The 20,044-nt window shown below is 37.7% G+C and overlaps 1 protein-coding gene across 2 annotated transcripts in view; it reads right to left on the bottom strand.

The window, feature by feature from the left end:
* Positions 1-20,044, bottom strand: part of LOC124233097 (high mobility group protein 20A) — a 76,128-nt gene that overhangs the window by 4,238 nt on the left and 51,846 nt on the right. The window contains exons 3-9 of one of the 2 annotated variants that reach the window (XM_046650208.1): positions 17,774-17,921; positions 13,403-13,615; positions 10,222-10,354; positions 9,222-9,253; positions 3,569-3,644; positions 2,644-2,859; positions 1,818-1,960 (exon numbers count right to left, since the gene is read on the bottom strand). In XM_046650208.1, the coding sequence (XP_046506164.1) occupies positions 1,824-1,960; positions 2,644-2,859; positions 3,569-3,644; positions 9,222-9,253; positions 10,222-10,354; positions 13,403-13,615; positions 17,774-17,921 (955 nt within the window). In that variant the 3' untranslated portion in view covers positions 1,818-1,823. The remainder of the gene's footprint in view (positions 1-1,817; positions 1,961-2,643; positions 2,860-3,568; positions 3,645-9,221; positions 9,254-10,221; positions 10,355-13,402; positions 13,616-17,773; positions 17,922-20,044) is intronic. The other variant, XM_046650209.1, reaches the window with a different exon arrangement.

Raw genomic sequence — 20,044 nt, 5'->3', positions numbered from 1 at the left:
ACAGTGGACAAAACCTTTGCCAAGCTCATGTCAGAGTAATCAATTGTACCACAAACGCTGGGGACATCAGGCGTAGCTTTCTGTACATATTTGTATAATGAGGCCAAGCTAGTATTAATCACAGTCTTTATAATTGTTTCATTTGAGAGTTTCAGGGGGTGTGGGGAACTATCTATTCTTAGTCATGTTTGCATGGCTAGACTGTAAGAATCTGTAGTAATAAAACAGTTCACATTTTTAGATATTATTTTTTCAAGGGCAAAATATTTGTAGGTTAAAATCAAGGATAATGGTAATACTCTAGGTTTTCAAAGTCATCTGTGAAAGCAGATACTATACTTTATATCCTCAAGATAAGTAAAGCTTTAAGAGAGAGAGTTACTGGCAAAATGCTCAAAATGGAAAACCACTGTTGGCTTAAAACTTGCAATAACTGCTGTCTACCTACATGAGGAGACACTATGTTATCAATTACTGTGTTCTTTCACAATCTTCCATGCTGTTTCTCCCAGGTCTCTCTTTTCAAGCCTACAAGAGTGCTAATTGAAAACACCGTGTGAAAATGAGAAGGATGATGAGCTCCTGAAAATCTGAGGCCTAGATTTACAAGCTGTTCCCTTCATAAACAGCAGCAGCAATGCCACTTCTTTATTTTGCAGGGAGACGAGTCATCTCTTAGATGTACAGTCTGCCCCATCTGGCTACTCACTAGAAGGATGGTAATCCTTTCCCCATCAGAGCACGGCTGAGGCCGAAGTATAATGAATTGCTTTGTACAGTTACCATCCAAGGGCATGACCAAGAAGGATTAAGACTACCACTTCGTCCTGCTAGCAGATGTTGTCTCACTAGATAAAGAATCATGGGTTTTATTCTTACATGTTGCTCAAGGTCCAAACCATGCTAGAATATGAATATATACACGAGTGTGCTCATGTTCCTGCAGGACAAACAAATATTCAAACCCATGACTGGCCATTCTAAGGAGCATATCTTGCTGTCCACCCTTGTTTTATTTATTGTTTCATTTTGGTGAGGAAGATTGGCCCTGACCTAACATCTGTGCCAATCTTCTTCTGTTTCGTATGTGGGATGCCGCCACAGCATGGCTTGATGAGTGATATGTAAGTCCATGCCTGGGATCCAAACTGGTGAACCCTGGGCTGCCAAAGTGGAGTGGGTGAACTTAACCACTACGCCACTGGGCTGGCCCCTCCACCCTTGTTTTAGTATCCCTATATGGCCACCTCACCATATGGTCCAACTTTAAGATTTCCACACAGTTTATATGTATGTCTGCAGGTAGGGAATAATTTAATCAATAGACGAAAGGGCTGTGGGATAACACACTAAAGGATACCCTATCTTCAAGCATTTGAGTGGACAAATACCAGTTAGAAATGATACTTGATGACTGACCATTAGTACCAAGAAGTTTACATGGGCTGATCTCTTCTGAAAATGTATGTTTTTCTCCTCTAAACGGATGTAACACATACTAGTCATTTGTTGAATATATTTTTAAAAAGGTTATTTTCTCTTTTTTGCTTATCAAGAGTTTATTTTTTAATCTATTTAATCAGGGCAAAAACATGTTCTTTCCATTAAACCATGCTAAGGCATGCATGAGAAGAAACTGTCTTCATTCTGTTTTTTAACATTATTTACTACATTTAGCAACCATGCAACAGAAATCTTAAGTCTCCGACTCATTTATTCGGTGTAACTCCAGGGTTTTAGTAGTACTGATAAAGTTTAATGCCATCTTATTTTTGATGACATGCTGGCATGTAAGTGTCATATCAGTGAACACTCACCAGTCCCTAACGATCAAGCCTGTTCACAACTTCTCGAACTGTAGCTATGAAGTTTTCATTGTCTTGGGGGTTAGCTAATATAATACTGTGCAGTCTGTTCATATATGAGTCAATGGTGTCCACTGTAGGTGTCTCTCCACTTCCTGAAGTGAGATAAGAAGAGAGAGTAAGAAAATCCTCTCCGTTCAGTTCAACCCTAACACAGTTTAGTGAATCCACAACAAAAGAAATGTGAATCTAACATGGTCTGCTCCACAGACAAGATTTTAATTTCAGAGGAGACTTTCAAACCTCAAATAAATGAAATTTATCCACATACTCTGAATAAACATATGGGTTACAACTGCCGTATAGCATACAGGAGTGGCCACATACAACAAAAGGTTAGAGATTCTCCCAGCTTTCTGCTGCGACTATCCTCAACATGAAAGAGTATATAAGAAATACTAGTGTTCATTTTCCTCTTCCTTTCCATTAAAACAAAATTATAAAGAAAGCAAGTATACATAAGAAAAGTGCTCTACTCAAGATTTATTACTATTTCCATTGTTCTGAATATCAAATTAAGCTTAATAGAAAGGAAAGGAGATTATATTAAAATATAATTAGGGACAATTTAAATGACCAGAAAGCCTGAAATTTTGGATGATTTTAGCCAGTACTGAGATTCTAATACATGACCCACAGAAAACTCTGAGGAAAAAACCCTTATTTTACTGATTATCCTCTTGGGGGGAGACTTTAGCCTCACCACACCAGTAGCAACATAAACAGCACCCAACCCTGTGACCCCACCACTCAAGTGCTCAGGTTGGGATGACATTACCAGGCAAGGGCATGCTGGCAAAGCTGCTGGTCAACACCTGCCGCAGGGTCTCCAGGTGCTGCTGTAAGACCGTGTTGCGGCTCCGCTCCTGGATCACATCTACCTCCAGCTTCTCCACTGCTGTGCGCATGCTCTCCACATGCTTTTGCAGGGCGGCATTCCTCTCCTCAAACTCCATGTTGGATTTTCGAAGCTGGCGGAGCTCTGCCTCCCGAGCTGAGGACACACCCCCCACAGAACACATGTAGCACCAGGAATCTTTGAGGAGTCCCAGTGACTCTTACAAGGAAGTTCTGCTTAGCTGCTTCTAATTAGCTACCCTACCTCATCTCCCACTTCTCATTATGGCCTTCTAGATAGCAATTTCAGCAATAAAATGCCTGCCTCTCTAGAGCTATTTTAATTCTTAAAGCTGGTCATATTCTATACTTAAGATTGCAAGGAACACCTCAATCCCTAGTATTTCTGTTTGTTTGTTTGGTTTTTTAAAACTGGGCAATGAGAAGCCTGAAGGGTTTCACAGGAGGATCCTGGGAGATGGAGCAAGAACAGGTGTGGGTCCTCATGTTGACTGCCATGGGGTCAGCTTTGTTCTTACTGATTTTATATTTTGGATGCCCAGGTAAGCTTTCATTTATACAAAGGGTTCCAGGCTAAGAGTTTGAAAGCAGCTGAGTTAGTGATGTACACCTACTTCCTTTGACCCACGAACTAAAGCAGCCTTGACAACACTGGCCTAGCTTTCCTTCACTGGTCTTCGAGCGGCCACATTTATTAGAGAGTGAAATAGAAGCAGTTCTCTTCTTCCAGACCAGTCCTAGGGTCTGGAATATCACTACCATTGCTTTTGAGGAATGAATTCCTCCTGAGAATGAAATCCCCTGTCACAGACCTTAGGAACACAAAATGATACTTTGGTATTCACCTTTGCTGTGGTTCAGGAATTCCTCTGTAAATATAGGGATGTCAAAAACAGACCGTTCCTTTACCTCTGTTTCTTTCTGTGAATTAAGAGTAACAAAACAGTTAATTCTTAAACAGAAGCTAAATTAAATAGTAGTGCCTGAAGGCAAAATAGGCACTTAAAGAGTGGGGTGAGCAGGAATCAGTGCAGGTGAGGCTTTGTATTCACCTTTTTATTGGAATTGAACTTTCACAGAGCTCAAGCAGGTTAAGTATTCAGTTCTCTCAGGTGTACAATTGCTGTGCAATTAGACCTGAAAACAAACCTACATAAATTTCCCTAATGGAGAATTTGGAAGCCATTTCTTAGCTCTGTGCTTCAAATAGCCAACAGTATACAGTTGTGAAAGTGGTTGAGGTAGGACTAGAGAAAGGGAATTTCTAGGTGTTTTTTCAGTTGCTTCTGTTGATTACGCATATAAAATGTTCTCTGAGATAGGACTATGCAATCTAAATTTGCAAGGCAGACAATGAGAATTTTATACAGAGAGCTGCCAGCCATGAGCAATAATATGGTATTCCACTGGTACTTCTACCTTACTTATTTACAAGGGACAGCCTATAATTGCGAATCTTTTAGACTTCAGATACAGGAAAAACAAACAAAATCAGGAAGTCAGAAATAACTAGGTTCTAAAAATGAAAAAGCCAAGGATTATGTGAGATAGAAAATAATAACAAAGCCTAACATTAATTCACCAATAAGCCATTAAAAATAAAAGTCTCATATAACTACTGCAAAATATATTACAATGATCCTTAAGAATAAAGTCAACATTTCAAGATGCATTAGCTGCCATTTATACAATGAATTTGAAGTTGAAAGTACTATGAATATAAATTATAAGTGTCTTGGCACAGTGTTTAAAATCTCGCATCATATAAGATGCTAAAGAGAACAGTGGGAAATCACTAGCGAAATCTGAAGATTCCAAAACTTTTATAACATAAAGAACAGTAGGAAAAAAAAATCTGGAAATCATTCCCATAAAAACATGTTTAAAGCCAGAGATGGAATGTATCTTTCCTACTCTTGCCACCACTAGTCTTTTATCTTTGAATACACATATGATTTGGTGTCCAGTAGAGAAGCAAAGCACTTAACAGCCTATGAAGGAACACTGACAACCAAGCTCCTGTTTTCATATTGGTGCCTGCCTTGCAAGGAGGCTGGGCTGTGTGAACTGCCTGCCAATCACAGCTGATCAAGAAGACATTTAAGATGGAACGCTGAAAAACTGTATTTACCTGAGGAAACTTTCAGAGCACTTAATTTTTACCTATCTTTTACCCTTTAAGGAAAGTAAGCAAAGTTTCCCAAAACAACTAAAAAATAAACAACACAATTATCATTGGAAGCCCCAATTTCAACATGCAGAGCTCTATCTCAAGCCAGTTCCTAGTGGGTTTGAAAAGCAGTAATGAATGGGCAAGAAAGGCTGTTCTAGAAGAGATTTTAGACATATTTTACAGTGGCTTTCTCTTGACTTTGCTGGCTTACCATGTGCTTTAACTTTCTTACTAGGTTGCTATAGGAAAACAAAAAACTTATTACACACAATTCCAACATGTACAAGGCATCACGGATAGAAGCATAAGTCCACAAATGACTTAGGATAAAGTCTTAGGACTTTGTCATCTTACCTTGTCCAGTCTCCTACTTAACTTCACAGGCTTACATGAGATCAGTTACCTAATCATAGGTCTAAATATCTGCCAGTTAGATGAGAAGGTAAGGATGCTTGGCTCCCATTACCAAGGTACCAAGAGTTCTCTCCAAGGCCTTGATTCTCCTCAGACACGTAATTCTCTTCTCTTCTTTGCCTGAGCAATCCAAACCAAGCTAACTACATAAGGGTAGAGGACAGCACCATGTAGGTGCATTAACACACTGCCCCTTGGGACGGATTCTTAGAGTGCAAAATAACAAATACCAAAGCAATTAAATGAAACTGTTCAGTCTCTGGAAGGCAATAGAGAAATTCTACTTAACGGAACAGTGGTAACAAAAACCATCAGCACTCTTCCATTACTGAGTACATTACTAAGCATGGAGAGGATCCTCCTGGGGGCTTGTGTATACTTAAACTGCTCCAAGGATTGCTTGAGGGATTAAAATTAGAAGGATTTCATTACCTCTTCATTGAAAGGGTCTAATTTTTTCAGGCTGAGTATCATTTTGTTATTTCTCATAAATTAAAGGAGAAACAAAATTATTGTTTCTATCTTAGTCCTCACATGAAATGTAGACACTTTCTTGAGAGTAACACTAGCAGCTGGGTCTAGTGGGCTGGCTTTTGAATTGAGAGGAGCAAGAATACTCTTCACTTTGATTTTTCATTCTATATATTGAGCGGAGGGTAAGAGAACACAAGCCCTTTTGAACCAAATCTATTTCCCTGTGATTTAGGCTCAGGGCCAGAATTTCATAGAGTGAGATATGCTTCTCTCAAGTGCCCTTTACTTTAGGGAATGCTCTTAATGCTGTGTACCAGGCTGAAGTGCCCCACTGCTATGCAGAATGGCTTGAATGATTTCAGGTTAGCATTTCTTTAGCTCTAATACGCACTCTCCACTATCTGCCTTACTGTCTTAGGAATCCAAATTCCTTTTAGGAATATAATAGGTAACAATGTCTTAGGAATCCAAATTCCATTCAGAAATACAGTAGTTTTCTTTACTATACACAAACCAAATCATTTCTGTCTTAACTGGCAACAAATTTTGCTGATATCTCAGGCAACCAGGCCCCTTTTAACTTTCAACACTGTTTTTAGTTCATTCTATACAGTGTGGCATGTGCTGCAGAGAAGGCTAGACTGGGACACAGAGGCCTGAGTTTCAGTCACACTTCTGCCTCTAACTCAGTAAGTGATGCTGGAGAAGTTCTTTCCTGTCTTAGTCATGTCACTTTCCTCACTAGCAAAATGAGGGGGGTTGGTTGAGAGGATTTCTGAGGTCTTAGTATTTTTGAAGTGAGTTTGAAGATTATTCTATTACACTTGTCATTTTACTCCTAATAGAACAAGTAAAGGGAACCAAGCATACCGTATTTAGAATCCATGATGTTTCAGGTACTTTGCAAGATACTTTCTCTTTTATTAACTTACTTATAAGTCTGCTGAAGCCATTTTACCCACCCTGAGGAGCCCCCCACAAACCCTGGGTCGTCTTTAAGGCCTGATTTAGTTCTTGTTTTCCATGGGGTCTTCTGTGGCTGTTTTTCACTAATAGTCCTTCTTATATGTTTTATATATATATTTATTTCCTTACATAAGTTATATGTAAGGAAATCACTGTGTAACTATGTTTAAAAACTGACAAACCAATTCTTTTTTATTATAATTGCTTAGAAATTACCTAGTTTAGGAAAGATATTACTTGATGAAAAATAAAAACTGATAAAGTGAGGGACATTAATTGGGTCAATAACCTTACTAAGAGAGCTTTATCCTGATGCGTGCATACAGCTCAGATTTATAGAACCTACTGTATACACATGTGAGAACCTACTGCTGGCTCTCCACCTACTCTCTCCTTTTTTTGTTGTTTGGTTTAACATCTCTCTAATCCTGAAACAGGGAAATCACACAGACTTATTCATTTTCATAAATAACAGAAATTCATATCATACTAAATAATGTATTTTAATAAAAAGCTTCATTTCTCAAATCATTAGCAGCAGCTTCTATGACTGATTAAATCTACTAAATCTTTTCTGACTGCAACTATCAACTTTATTGAAGAAAAAAATGCCACATATGGTTTGGCTAGCAAATTCATAGTGATGGAAACAGTCAGTCATTAACTAGAAAATGTGAGAGCTAATGTTTTAGATTATTGTCCAAATTCTCTTTTGTGACCATTAAACATTGAGAAACTATAAAGGATGCTTAATAGGGAAAAAAAGAAGTACAGAAATTTCATGATATTGGTGGGTGGGCACACAGAGAAAGGAAGGAATAAGTAATTATACAAGCATCTGGCAATATGGAAAGCTTGCAACACAATTCAATTATGATTTAAAATATAAGCTACATGTACAATTACTCAAGCAAAAAAATATTTTCATAACATTTCACCCTAGTTAGAACACAGAGATGTCATATATAACTACATTTATATAAGATTTATATGAAGAATAAAATGTTAATATTTACTATGCTTCTCACTTTATAATTCATGGATGGTTATAAATCTATTTGACTTGTGAATCTAAACATTTTCTCTATGTTTTAAAGGTCACCAATACCAAATTAGGTAACAATCCCAAGATAAATAAGTTATTGTTTTGAAGAAATGATTTCCTTGATTTAGTAATAAGCCAAATACCTGTAAAAGAATACATCAGAAAATTCTTTCTGTGTAAATTTACATTGTTATTTCAACAAACAGGTTTTTGTATAAAAATAAATAAGTATTTATGGAAAACCTCCTCAATGCACAGGTGTCATGCTAGGTGTTATGGGGTTGGGTACAAGATGAAAACTAGATCATGCATGCCTTCAAAGAAATTAGAATACAGGATTATGAATAACAGAAGCACTTGAATAATCTCAACACCAGGCCAGATCAGCTAAGTGCATAAGAGAAATATAGAGAGCTGTGAGGGTTAAAGGAAGTTGAAGGAAACAGGAAAAGCTTGAAGGAGGAAACAGAACTTGAAATAGGGTTTGAAGGATGACTAGAATTTTGAAAGGCAGAATGGGATGACGGGGAGATGGAAAAAATGAGTGGGGGAAAGTATTCTTGTGAAAGGAAGAACATGAGCACAGGCACGAGGCAGAGAAGGATGGGGCCCCTGGAGGACAGTGAACAGTAAAGGTTTTTTAGTATGTAAGAAATACATGGGAGACATGAGAGTTAAGGTATTTGGTAAGGGAAGTTGAGACGGAACTACAGAAGACTCTGATCAGTTTCAATGTGATCTGGTAAGCAAGGAGGAGTCAACGAACATTTTAAAGCACCAAATTACCACAAATTTTATTTTCTTTCAACCATAGGCTACATACATATTTAAAGTTCTCTAGGCAGCATAGCCAACACACACAGGCCTAAATGCTACACACACACACACACACACACACACACAGGAACATAGGCCTAAATCCTATCGATGAGGCTGAACCAAACAGAAGGGAAAAGGCCAGTAAAGAAATACGGGCCAGTGAGGAAAGGAGGTATAGGAACCAAGATATTGTCACCTGTGCTCTGTCAATACTGCAGCTGAATAGTTCCTTTTATCCAAATGCTGGATTCCCTAAATAACTTTTTGAGAGTCAGAGTAAGGTATTTGATGATGATAACGATGGTCAAGTTATAACTTTCAGCTGGTCCTCATTTCTATACCTGACTCTGAATTCCAGCCATCTTCTCCATTTAAAGCCAATAAAATTCTGAGACCACAGGAAAGGACTGGAGTTAGGGGCTGTAATTCAAGGACAGACTCATGACATAAGTGTCTGCCATATGCTAAGAATCCCCGAGCTAAAGCAACTCACCCAATCTGAATTATGGGAGAGGAAATACTCTGTCATTCATTTAAAAAAAAGTCCCTGGCATTTCAAACAACAACATTATTATAAATATATATATGTACAAAGAAAACTAATTACCTCATGATCATGAGTGGCCTGTCTAGCTGCATCTAAAAATATGAAAGAATAAGAGAACATTAAGATGAAAAACAAAACAATAATAAAACCCAAGCAACTGGCTGTGCCAAACTACAAAAACTGCTGGTACATGTAGGCTCTCTCACAGCATATCATATTTTCTTTCATGGTTTCATTAACGAATCAGTTAACAAAAGAAAGGGAACCTCATACTTATACATTACACAATTAGATACCAGAGAAACAGCAGACACAGTTCTTACCTTTGAGGAGAACAGGGTGGGAAGGTAGACAGGAAACATATGCCAAAGGCAGTTTGTGCAACATTATAGTTTAGCAAGCAAGATGCCAAAGTGTGGAGAAGATGTAACAGCTAAGAAACGATAGACTACTGGGGGTGGGGCTTCTTTGCCAGTGCTTCCTGAAGAAGAGGAACTTGAAGCAACACTTTTAAGGGTGTGATGAACAATTTTAATGGAGAACAAAAGATTTATGAAGACTGGGATCTTGTCTGTCTGGTTCACCATTGCATCCTTAATGCCTAGGTGAGAGCCTGATATTAATAGGAGGTGCTCAATACATATGTTTTGAATGCATGCATACATGAGTGAATGAATGAAAAGGATGATCACTGGAGGCTGGGAGAAATGGCACGTGAAAGGCTTTGAGGTGTGAAAACAAGGCAGTTATGTAGTTTAGTAGACAGACTAGTTTTGAGGCAGAGAAATGCCGAAAGCGGAAATTAGAAAAAAAGCAGAGATAAATAAAAGGGGTCTTGGAGCACAAACCAAATTGTTGACACTAGATATGGAAACCCAACGGAAATTTCTAAATGACAGTAATGTGATTTTAATAAATTCCAAAATGATGTTTGGTAAGTGAATGTAGTATAAGAGAGAAATGATAGAAACATATCTTTTATATTTATTATTCTAATAGGGTTTGTCACACTCCATCAAGCAAAAGAAACTACAAATACGTTGGTTTCTGGTTCTGATACCTTGCCGGTGAGATTTCCCTTTCTGCCGGTCCTGGGTTTTCCTACTGAAGACCTTGTAGGCCTCGGTCTTCTGATACTGCTCCAGTTCCTTCATGTAGCGCTCCTTATCTCGGTCTGCTTCATCAAGGTAGCGCTAGGAAAGAAATCTGGAATTATTTGCAAGAAATAGATCTTATTTAGGTAAAATATCAATGACCTATGTGAAGAAAACAGAGGAAAGAAAAGTTTTATGGGGAATAAAACATGGGGAATAAGCTTTTAAGGGAGAATTAAAAAAAGTCGTGAACTGAATAAAATATAATCTTTCAATTAAAAAAGAAATGGGTGAGTCTGACTTTTTATTCCCTTTTCTAACTTAATGGAGACCAAATTCTATTGAGATCTTTCTCATAAAAAATTCACAAGAAGATGATTATAGTCATTCCTCTAATCCTATAGACAGAACTCCACATGGCCACTAGAGTCCTCAAGAGGACTGAACACCACATAGGGACATTTAGTCTTCTCAAGGGAAACACTTTCTTTCTTTCTGTCTCTCTATCCCCAACCTGTTCTGAGGGAATGATCTCATACATCAATTGGCCTTTTAAGACCCAGAAGAATGGAACGCTAAAAGCTGGGAAGGCACAAAAAACATAAAAAAGAATGACCTCATCCTATGGACATAAAATGGACTACTATGAGAGAGCCCATATCTACACGATTTGTGTTATTAATTAAACAAAGTTCACTGATCTACCAGGATAATTCTGTTTAATGTCTCATCTTTTTCATTCATCAATGAGGTTTAAGAAATAAAGTATAAAAATACTGCTTCTAAATGAACACAAACTAGAGTCAGAAATTATGTTAAAAACCTTGTCCCACACAAGAGCCAGATGTAGGGGTCACCCAATTGGCCAAATCTGTGACAATTTAAGTACCAAAATACTTAAGTATAGTAATAAATTACAAACCATAGGGAAGAAAAGAAATTCATATGCCTATACCAATAATAAATAACTAACAAATATATAAATAAATATATAAAAGAAGAGAGGAGGAGGGCTCTTGAATGTTGAGGGCTGACTGGTAAATGTGGAGGGAGTGCTAGAGTTGGAAAATCATTTTGCAACCACTACTGCAAAGATCAGATAGGGAAAAGTCATCAATGAATGCTAAATCTAGGGGGAAATTTTGATACAGAACAGACTATTTTTATGTTCTTAAAATGTCTCTCCATAGACTGTTTATTAATTATAAGGGAGAAGAAAAAAATTTTATCAAGTGAGCAAAATTAACATTACCAACGAGGAATAAAAGGATATTGTGTGCCTGCATATGTGATACCCTGAGAAGGACACACTACCACCTATGCAGTATTCTGACCGAGAATGCATAACCTCAATCTAACCACAAGGTAACATCAGACAAACACAAAATGAGGAATGTTCTGTTAAAAGTAAACAAAAAGGAGGGGGAGGAAGAAGGACAGATTTATTCTTAAAAAATATAAACGTTATAAAAGACAAAGAAAGGCTGTGAAAATATCCCAGATTAAAGGAATCTAGAGACTTGACTACTAAACACAAAACCTGACCCTGGACTGGAATCTGAACTGCAGGGGAAAGATGCAATGGAGGAATGATATTAGGTCAACAGACAAAACTGGCATGTGGATGGTAGGTTAGACAAAAGTATTGTGTTAATACAAAATTATAAAGTTGATAAGAGTATACTGTGGTTATGTAAGAGAATACGTCTATGCTTATGAAATACACACTGAAATATTTAGGGCTAAAGAGCCATGATGTAACTTACTCTTATATCATTCAGAAAAAAACTGTGCGTGCGGGAGCACGCGAGAGGGAGGGGGAGGGGGAGAAGGAGAGAGGGAGAGAGAGAGACAGAGGGAGAGAAAGAGTGAATGAGTGAGCTTGTGCAAGAGAGTATGAGCACGCATGCAAACAGAGAAATGGGATAAAATGTGTTAATAATAGGTGAGCCTAGGTAAAGGGTATTTGGGTATTCTTTGTACAATTCTATGTTTATAACTTCCTGTACATTTGAAATTATTTTCAAATAAAAGGTCAAAAAAACAAAAACAGACATACAAACCCTTGTCCTACCTACATTTAATGGTGGTTATCCCTGGAGATAACTACTATTAATTTTGTTTTTTCCTTATACACTTCTGTATTGTGTGAAAAAATTTTAAACAATGAGCATGTATTAATTTTGAAATAAAAAAATTAAAAAGAAAAGAGTAACTAGTATAGTATGTGTAGCTCACAATCCCTTCATACATCAGAGCTAAAACAATGGATGATATGCATTGCTTTTGATTAGTTTGCTACCACAAACACAGAGCTTCAAGTTGCAACTTAATCTGATCTCTTTGAAATTTTTTGAATTCAGTGAATTCCTGAGAGTATTTTTGGTTTTAGTCTGTTTGGTATACTTTTTAAAGAGTATAAGTCATAAAAGAGTATAAGACATAAAAGAAATCTTTCAGATGCTGAGAATGCTGGTAACTTTTAACCCAAAGCTACTCCCACAATCATCACCATCACTCCACTTTTGTGGCATTTCAACCAGTTCACGGCTATCTTGTCCTTAATTCCTCTCAAATCTCTCTAACAAATGGATTTGTTACAGTTTGGCAACAGGGTTAGTTTTTGTCTTAGAGGAGAAAGGATTCAAGTAGTTCTTGCTTTATTTTCCATAGCAGGTTACATTTGCCAGAATTCTAGTTAAAAAAATTTATTGAAGCAGTAAAATCTTTTTCTTAAACAAAAATTTTATGTAAACAGCAGAATTTTATCAAATGACCTTTTCTCATTTAACTCATGACTCTCATTTAACTCGAATAAATTATGTTGATGGATTTCTTACTTTCTTCATATTGAACCACTTTTTACAAAAATCTAATGTGAACTCTCAGCAAATAAACACAAGTGGAACTGCTTTGGTTGAGGTGGGTTCTAGAATATCTCCTGCTCAGACCCCTATAAGCAGACCCTGAAAGAGTATAAAAAACTGTGCTACAGAAAAGAGCTACGAAGGACCCTACTATTCTGGTCTCCTAAGCACCGTGACAAAATTGAAGAATCAACTGGTCCATCCTCTTTGCTTTTCTAACAAAAGTTATTGTAAAGATATAATCAAAACCAAGCAAAGAATCAGGAAGAGGAACAATTACCTGTTTTTCCTCAGGAGGCAGTTTACTCCATTCATTGCCTAACATCCTCGTGATTTCTGGAAATGGGACTTCCGGTCTCTTTGCTCGGAGCTGTTCTCGACGCTCATTCATGAAGCGAACATATCCTGTAAGGGGGGATTTGGGTGCATTGCTATCTCGAAGAGGTTTCTTCCTCTTTCGTCCTTTGGACCAACCTCCTCGTTTACTTCTTTGCTACAAAACAAGACAAAATGAAAAACCAAAAACCAAATTACAACAACAACAAAAATACCCCAAATAACATAAGAACAACAATAAACACCAACAAACAAAACAGGGTAACAGTTGTATTTTTCTACCATTAAGGACCTGGATATTCAAAGCTCTCCAAATCTTTCATAGGTACAAATGACTGCAATGCAGTTTCCAGATGGTTCGCTTGCAGACTCCTTTATGCACCTCACTACAAACTGTTGGACTAAGGGGCTATTTTAGCACTAATCTCAATTGATGAGAATAAGGGGAGTCATGATCACACGTGCTTTGGCTTTCATATGCACTTAACAAGTCCTGACTCCCAACAGAGGAATATTCTAATTGAGAAATCAGCACAACACTGTGCCAGAGAAGCAGACATTGTCACAGTAGATCAGAACAAGACGTTGTCATGTGCACTGGGCCAACAAAGAGGCAAGTTGTAGTACAGGGATTAAACATCATTCACGAAGAGTGTTTCTCACTGATATCATCCAAAGACCAGTTCGTATCCCATACCAGATAGCATACAGATTCTTTTTTTTTTAATTTTAATTTTTTTAAAAGATTTTATTTTTCCTTTTTTTCCCAAAACCCCCTGGTACATAGTTGAGTATTTTTAGTTGTGGTCCTTCTACTTGTGGCATGTGGGACGCCACTTCAGCATGGCTTGATGAGCGGTGCCATGTCCAGACCCAGGATTCGAACTGGCGAAACCCTGGGCCGCCAAAGTGGAGCGCGCGAATTTAACCACTCAGCCATGGGGTCAGTCCCAAAGATTCTTAAATTAATATCTAAAGTCTTAGAAAAATTTCAGCAAGTATAATATATCCAAAATGGAGACTAGTTCTTTGGCTTGATGATTTGTTCCTTAAGATGTTTATTTTATAAAGTCAGAGGGCTTTATACGTTATTGTTAAATCAAAAGGTTAACACACCTCTAAAAAAGTTTTAAAAAAGGACTGAAGTACCATTGATGTTTTCCCATAGCCCTTTTCTTTATCTTTTTAAATAAATGAGATACAAGGTATGTTCATTTCTGTTTCATAATTTTACAAATTCATATAGTCTACCAGTTAAATTTTTTTTTCTTTGAGGAAGATTAGCCCTGAGCTAACTACTGCTAATCCTCCTCTTTTTGCTGAGCGAGACTGGCCCTGAGCTAACATTCATGCCCATCTTCCTCTGCTTTATACATGGGACGCCTACCACAGCATGGCTTTTGCCAAGCGGTGCCATGTCCGCAGGTGGGATCTGAACTGGCGAACCCCTGGCCGCAGAGAAGCGGAACATGTGAACTTAACCGCTGCGCCACCAGGCCAGCCTCGTATCAGTTAATTTTTAAAAATTCTTTTATTGAGGTCATATTGGCTTACAATGTTGTGTAAATTTCAGGTATATATCACTATATTTCAGTTTCTGTATAGACTGCATGGTGTTTTTTGAGATTTTTTTTTGAGGAAGATTGGCTCTGAGCTAACATCTGTTGCCAATCTTCCTCTTTTGGCTTGAGGAAGATTGTCACTGAGCTAACATCTGTGCCAATCTTCCTCTATTTTACGTGGGATGCTGCCACAGCGTGGCTTGAAGAGCAGTGCTAGGTCTGCGCCTGGGATCTGAAGCTGTGAACCCCAGGCCAGCGAAGCAGAGTGTGCAAACTTAACTATTCCACCACTGGGCCAGCCCCAGGCTGCGTGGTGTTTTTATCTGTCACCATACATACGTGCCTCTTTACCCCTTTCGCCCCTCCCACCCCCTCCTCCTCCAGTGACCACAAATCTGTTCTCTTCATCTATGTGCTTGTTTATCTTCCACACATGAGTGAAATCATATGGCATTTGTCTTTCTCTGTCTTATTTTGCTCATCATCATATCCTCAAGGTCCATCCATGTTGTTGCAAATGGCACAGTTTTGTCTTTTTTATGGCCAAGTAGTGTTCTATTCTACATATATACCACATCTTCTTTATCCATTCATCTGTTGAAGAGCACCTGGGGTGCTTCCATGTCTTGGGTATAGTGAATAATGCTGCAATGAACATAGGGGGTGCATATATCTTTTTGAATTACTGATTTCATGTTTTTTGGATAAATAGTAGTGGAATAACTGGATCATATTGTATTTCCATTTTTAATTTTTTGGGACATTTCCATACTGTTTTTCATAGTGGGGCATCAGTTTGTATTCCCATCAGCAGTGTATGAGGGTTCCCTTTTCTCCACATCCTCTCCAATACTTGTCATTTCTTGTCTTGTTAATTATAGCCATTCTGATCAGTATGAGGTGATATCTCATAGTGGTTTTGATTTGCATTTCCCTAATAATTAGTGATGTTAAACATCTTTTCATATGCCGATTGGCTATCTGTATATCTTCTTTGGAAAAATGTCTGTTCGTATCATCTGTCCATTTTTTGATTGGGTTGTTCATTTTTTTTGTCATTGTTGTATGACTTCTTTATATATTTTAGAAATTAACCCCTTGTTGGATATACGCTTTGCAAATATCTTCTCCTGGTCGGTGGGTTGTCTTTTCATTTTGCTCATGGTTTCCTTTGCAGTGCAGAACATGTTTAGTCTGATGTAGTCCCTCCCATTTGTGTATTTTTCCTTTTGTCTCCCTTGCCTGCCTAGGTATGGTATTTGAAAAGATACTGCTAAGACTGATGTCAAAGAGTGTAGTGCCCATATTTCTTTTAAGAGTTTTATGGTTTCAAGTTTTACATTCAAGTCTTTAATCAACTTTCAATTAATTTCTGTGTATGCTGTAAGATAATGGTCTACTTTAATTCTTTTGCATGTGGCTGTCGAGTTTTCCTCATGTTCTTGGCTCCTTTGTTGAAGATTAGCTGTCCATAGGTGTGTGGTTTTATTTCTGGGCTTTCAATTCTCCCACACAGATCTGTGGGTCTGTTTTTCTGCCAGTACCATGCTGTTTTGATTACTATAGCTTTGTAGTATTTTGAATTCAGGAAGTGTGATACCGCCAGCTTTGTCTTTTTCCTCAGAATTGCTTTAGCTATTTGGGGTCTTTTGTTGTTCCATATAAATTTTAGGATTCTATTTCTGTGAAGAATGTCATTGGGATTCTGATTAGTACTTGCATAGAATCTGTAGATTGCTTTAGGTAACATGGAGATTTTAACTATGTTTATTTTTTCAATCCATGAACATGGAATATCCTTCCATTTCTTTATGTCTTTTTCAATATTGTTTTATAGTTTTCAGTGTATGGGTCTTTCACCTCCTTGGTTAAATTTATTCCTAGGTATTTTATTCTTTTTGTTGTGATTGTAAATGGGATTATGGACATAAGAATTCTTATTTCAGGGAAGAGAAAGATAAGTAAAATGGGACAAAAATATCTAAATATGAATTACAGTACTGCACTCTTCCAAATATATATAAAATGGTGCAATAATTCACCATTGGGCAAATGGTGTATTTGGTGTCAGTGTTTTTTCTGTTTTTGTTTTGTAAACCCAGCAAAACTATAGTTACTACGGATTTTAAGATGTTTAAGAAGCTTTAAGCATTTACCATGATCTTTAAGGTCAACATGAAAAAAATAAGCTCTTTTAAAATAAGAAAAAAGGCAAAAATCAATGGTGGTATTCTTATGGCTAAAAAAAGAGTACCTTAAAACACAGACAAGTAATTACTCATTTGTGAGGAATGCTGAAAGTCCAACAAGGGTGTGATTGCCCAGGGCCATATGGAATCTATGTGGGAATTAGAGAAAGATACTCTGTATGGGAGAGTGAACGTGGTAAATGGTGTGAATCCTTTGGGCACATATGACTCCATGCTGCAGGGCTTGGTGAGCAGTGTGTGGCCTTGAACAAGGGCATTTGGCCTTCTCATTAATTTCTTAATTACTTAAATCAGTTGCTCTTTCAACAAGCATTTGCTGAGCATCTAATATGATGTAGGTATAATTTCTTAGGCAGGGGGAAAAAAGAGTCTGTCTCTATGTCATTAAAACCATTAATATGGTTCTACGTAAGACAAGAAATATAAAATGGAAAATTATGCAGACTGTAAGGCTAGATGATGAACACCTTGATCAACTCCCTTGCTGACTGCTTCTTTAGAAGCTTCAGGGGCCAGTAATAGGAGGAGATAACTCCAGCTTACCTCATCTTCATGCCTGGGTTCATTGCCGTCTGCTGTATTTGAAGCCTCATTCTGAAGCAATTGACCTTGGGAGAGATCCTCCACAAATTCTGGATTGTTGGTGGATGATGTGGTTCCACTACTATATGGAACCTCTGGGTGACTTAACCTGAAGAATAGGCAGAAGTATAAAAGTTCAGTATCGACAGATCAAAAACTCCTATTTACTACGGTTCAAGACAAATTCCACTGCCAGCAAAAGCACATGCCAGTCCATGAATTAATTCTCCCATCTTATTTGTGTAAATATAAACAATGTCTCCAGAACAGTTATACAGCATTTAAAAAAATGGTTTCAGCACTTGATTGAACCAGGTCAGTTCCATGGAGAAACCTATTAAAAACAATTATAATCTTTTCCCCCCAAATTATGTCTCCCTTCAATACTGACTTCACATTTTAGTTCTGAGCATGCAACAGAGTCTGACTTTTAGATGCTACCTATCATGTATCTCCAATGTAAAGGGAAAATACTATTAATGAAAAAGGAGAGTAGGAATGGCAGTAGTAAAGGCAGTTTGCCCCCATCACAGAAGAGAGAGTTGGTGAAAGGCGTAAGAAATATCTCTTATGGTACATTCCATAGGCTATTCCTTTTTGTATTACAGTATTTATTGACAACCAGATCATCTAAGAACAATATTAAGTTCAGTAAGTTCAGGTATAAATGTTAATAAATCAGACAGATATTTCTTTTCTGTTCTCACCATTCTGTTCCAGATGAGTCAGCAAACTAGATCTCATCCTTCTGAAAAGTGGACACAAGAAGGTACAGATTGATGGCTGATTCTTAGACTGACTTACTCTATCACAGGTGGATAAAGGAATGGAAGAAAAGGCAATACCATGTGCTACGGAGTTTGAGAGGCTTTTTTTGGGGGGGAACAGAGGAAGGCAGAGGAAGACGGAATAAGAGAGTAATAGTCAGTCATCATTCTGGAAGAATGTATACTCCATAGGGTTATAGGCAAATAATTACAATGCAATATTAATACAGAAATAGGGGTTTGTAAAATGTGCCATAAAGGCTCAGTAGAGGGTATGATGAATTTTATATGGATAGAGAGGATAAGAAAGTTAAGAAATATTTAGGAGGTCTTGAAAGATGAATAGGCATTCACCACCTAAACACCATCACTAAAGGCAGAAAGAACAGGATATAGAAGGAAAAAGCGAAACCTATCAGGAGGTTACTGCAATAGACTAAGTGAGAGATAAGGGCAGGCAGGATGGAGAATAGGGGAGAGAACACCAAGAGATACTTCAGAGGGAGAATGGAGAGAACTAATGACTGAATATAAATAGTGAAGCAAAAAGAAGAGTCAACGGTAATTCTGAGGTTTCCAGATTGGGTGATTATGTACTATCAATCAAGGTTACAACTGGAGAGTGAGAGAGAGAGAGAGAGCCAGCGAGTGTGTACGTGTGTGCAGGAAAGACAGGCAGACAAGAAAACGGTAAGTTTGAAACACTCATGGCATAATTAAGTGGAGCTGTCCCACAGACGACTGGAAACATGCCCTGAGAGAACAGAAGTGAAGAAAAGGCATGAGACAGATTTGAGAGGCATCAGCTCATGGAAATAACGGGAAGTGCTAGATATTCCCCAGAAAGACAGTGAGAAGAAAAGTCAGGATAGAACTCTGTTGGAACAATATCAGTTTAGGAGCAAGTGTGAGAAGAGCTGGGAAAGACTAAGGAAGTTATTAAAAGATTTAGGAGAGAATACTGGTCAGAGGCCAAGGCAGGAAGACTTTTTTAAGAAGGGGGTATTAATCAAGTAAAAAGTTACAGATGTCAAATAAGATAGGCTAAAAAGTATCTGCTAAATTTGAAGACCTGAAGGTTGCAGACAATTTTAGGGAGTACAGTTTTAGTGGAATTATGGGAACAAAAACCATGTTACAGTGGATTGAGAAATAAATGAAAGCAGATGCAGACTGTCCTGGAAATGAAAGAAATAATACTTTTCTGGCCCTTTCTAGAAAACATAATAGATGATTTTAAGTAGGAGGTTCCTACATTTCTGAGGTCTCTTGAAACAGGATAGCTAAGAGAAGCTACGAACTCAATGCCAATCATGTTCTCTGAAAAGCGGTGCCATCAGAGATGCAGTTTGATCTCGGCAGCTTTGTTTTCCATTTTGTATGTCTCAGGCAACTTGTTCTTTCACTGTCATTCTCATTTCAACCATGCCACCAATTTTTAAGTTACTGACTCTTGCACATTCTT

Source organism: Equus quagga, unplaced genomic scaffold, assembly GCF_021613505.1.
Source record: "Equus quagga isolate Etosha38 unplaced genomic scaffold, UCLA_HA_Equagga_1.0 153_RagTag, whole genome shotgun sequence".
NCBI lineage: Eukaryota > Metazoa > Chordata > Mammalia > Perissodactyla > Equidae > Equus > Equus quagga.
Note: the sequence above shows the minus strand (reverse complement) of the source record. Positions and strands in the feature narration are given on the sequence as shown.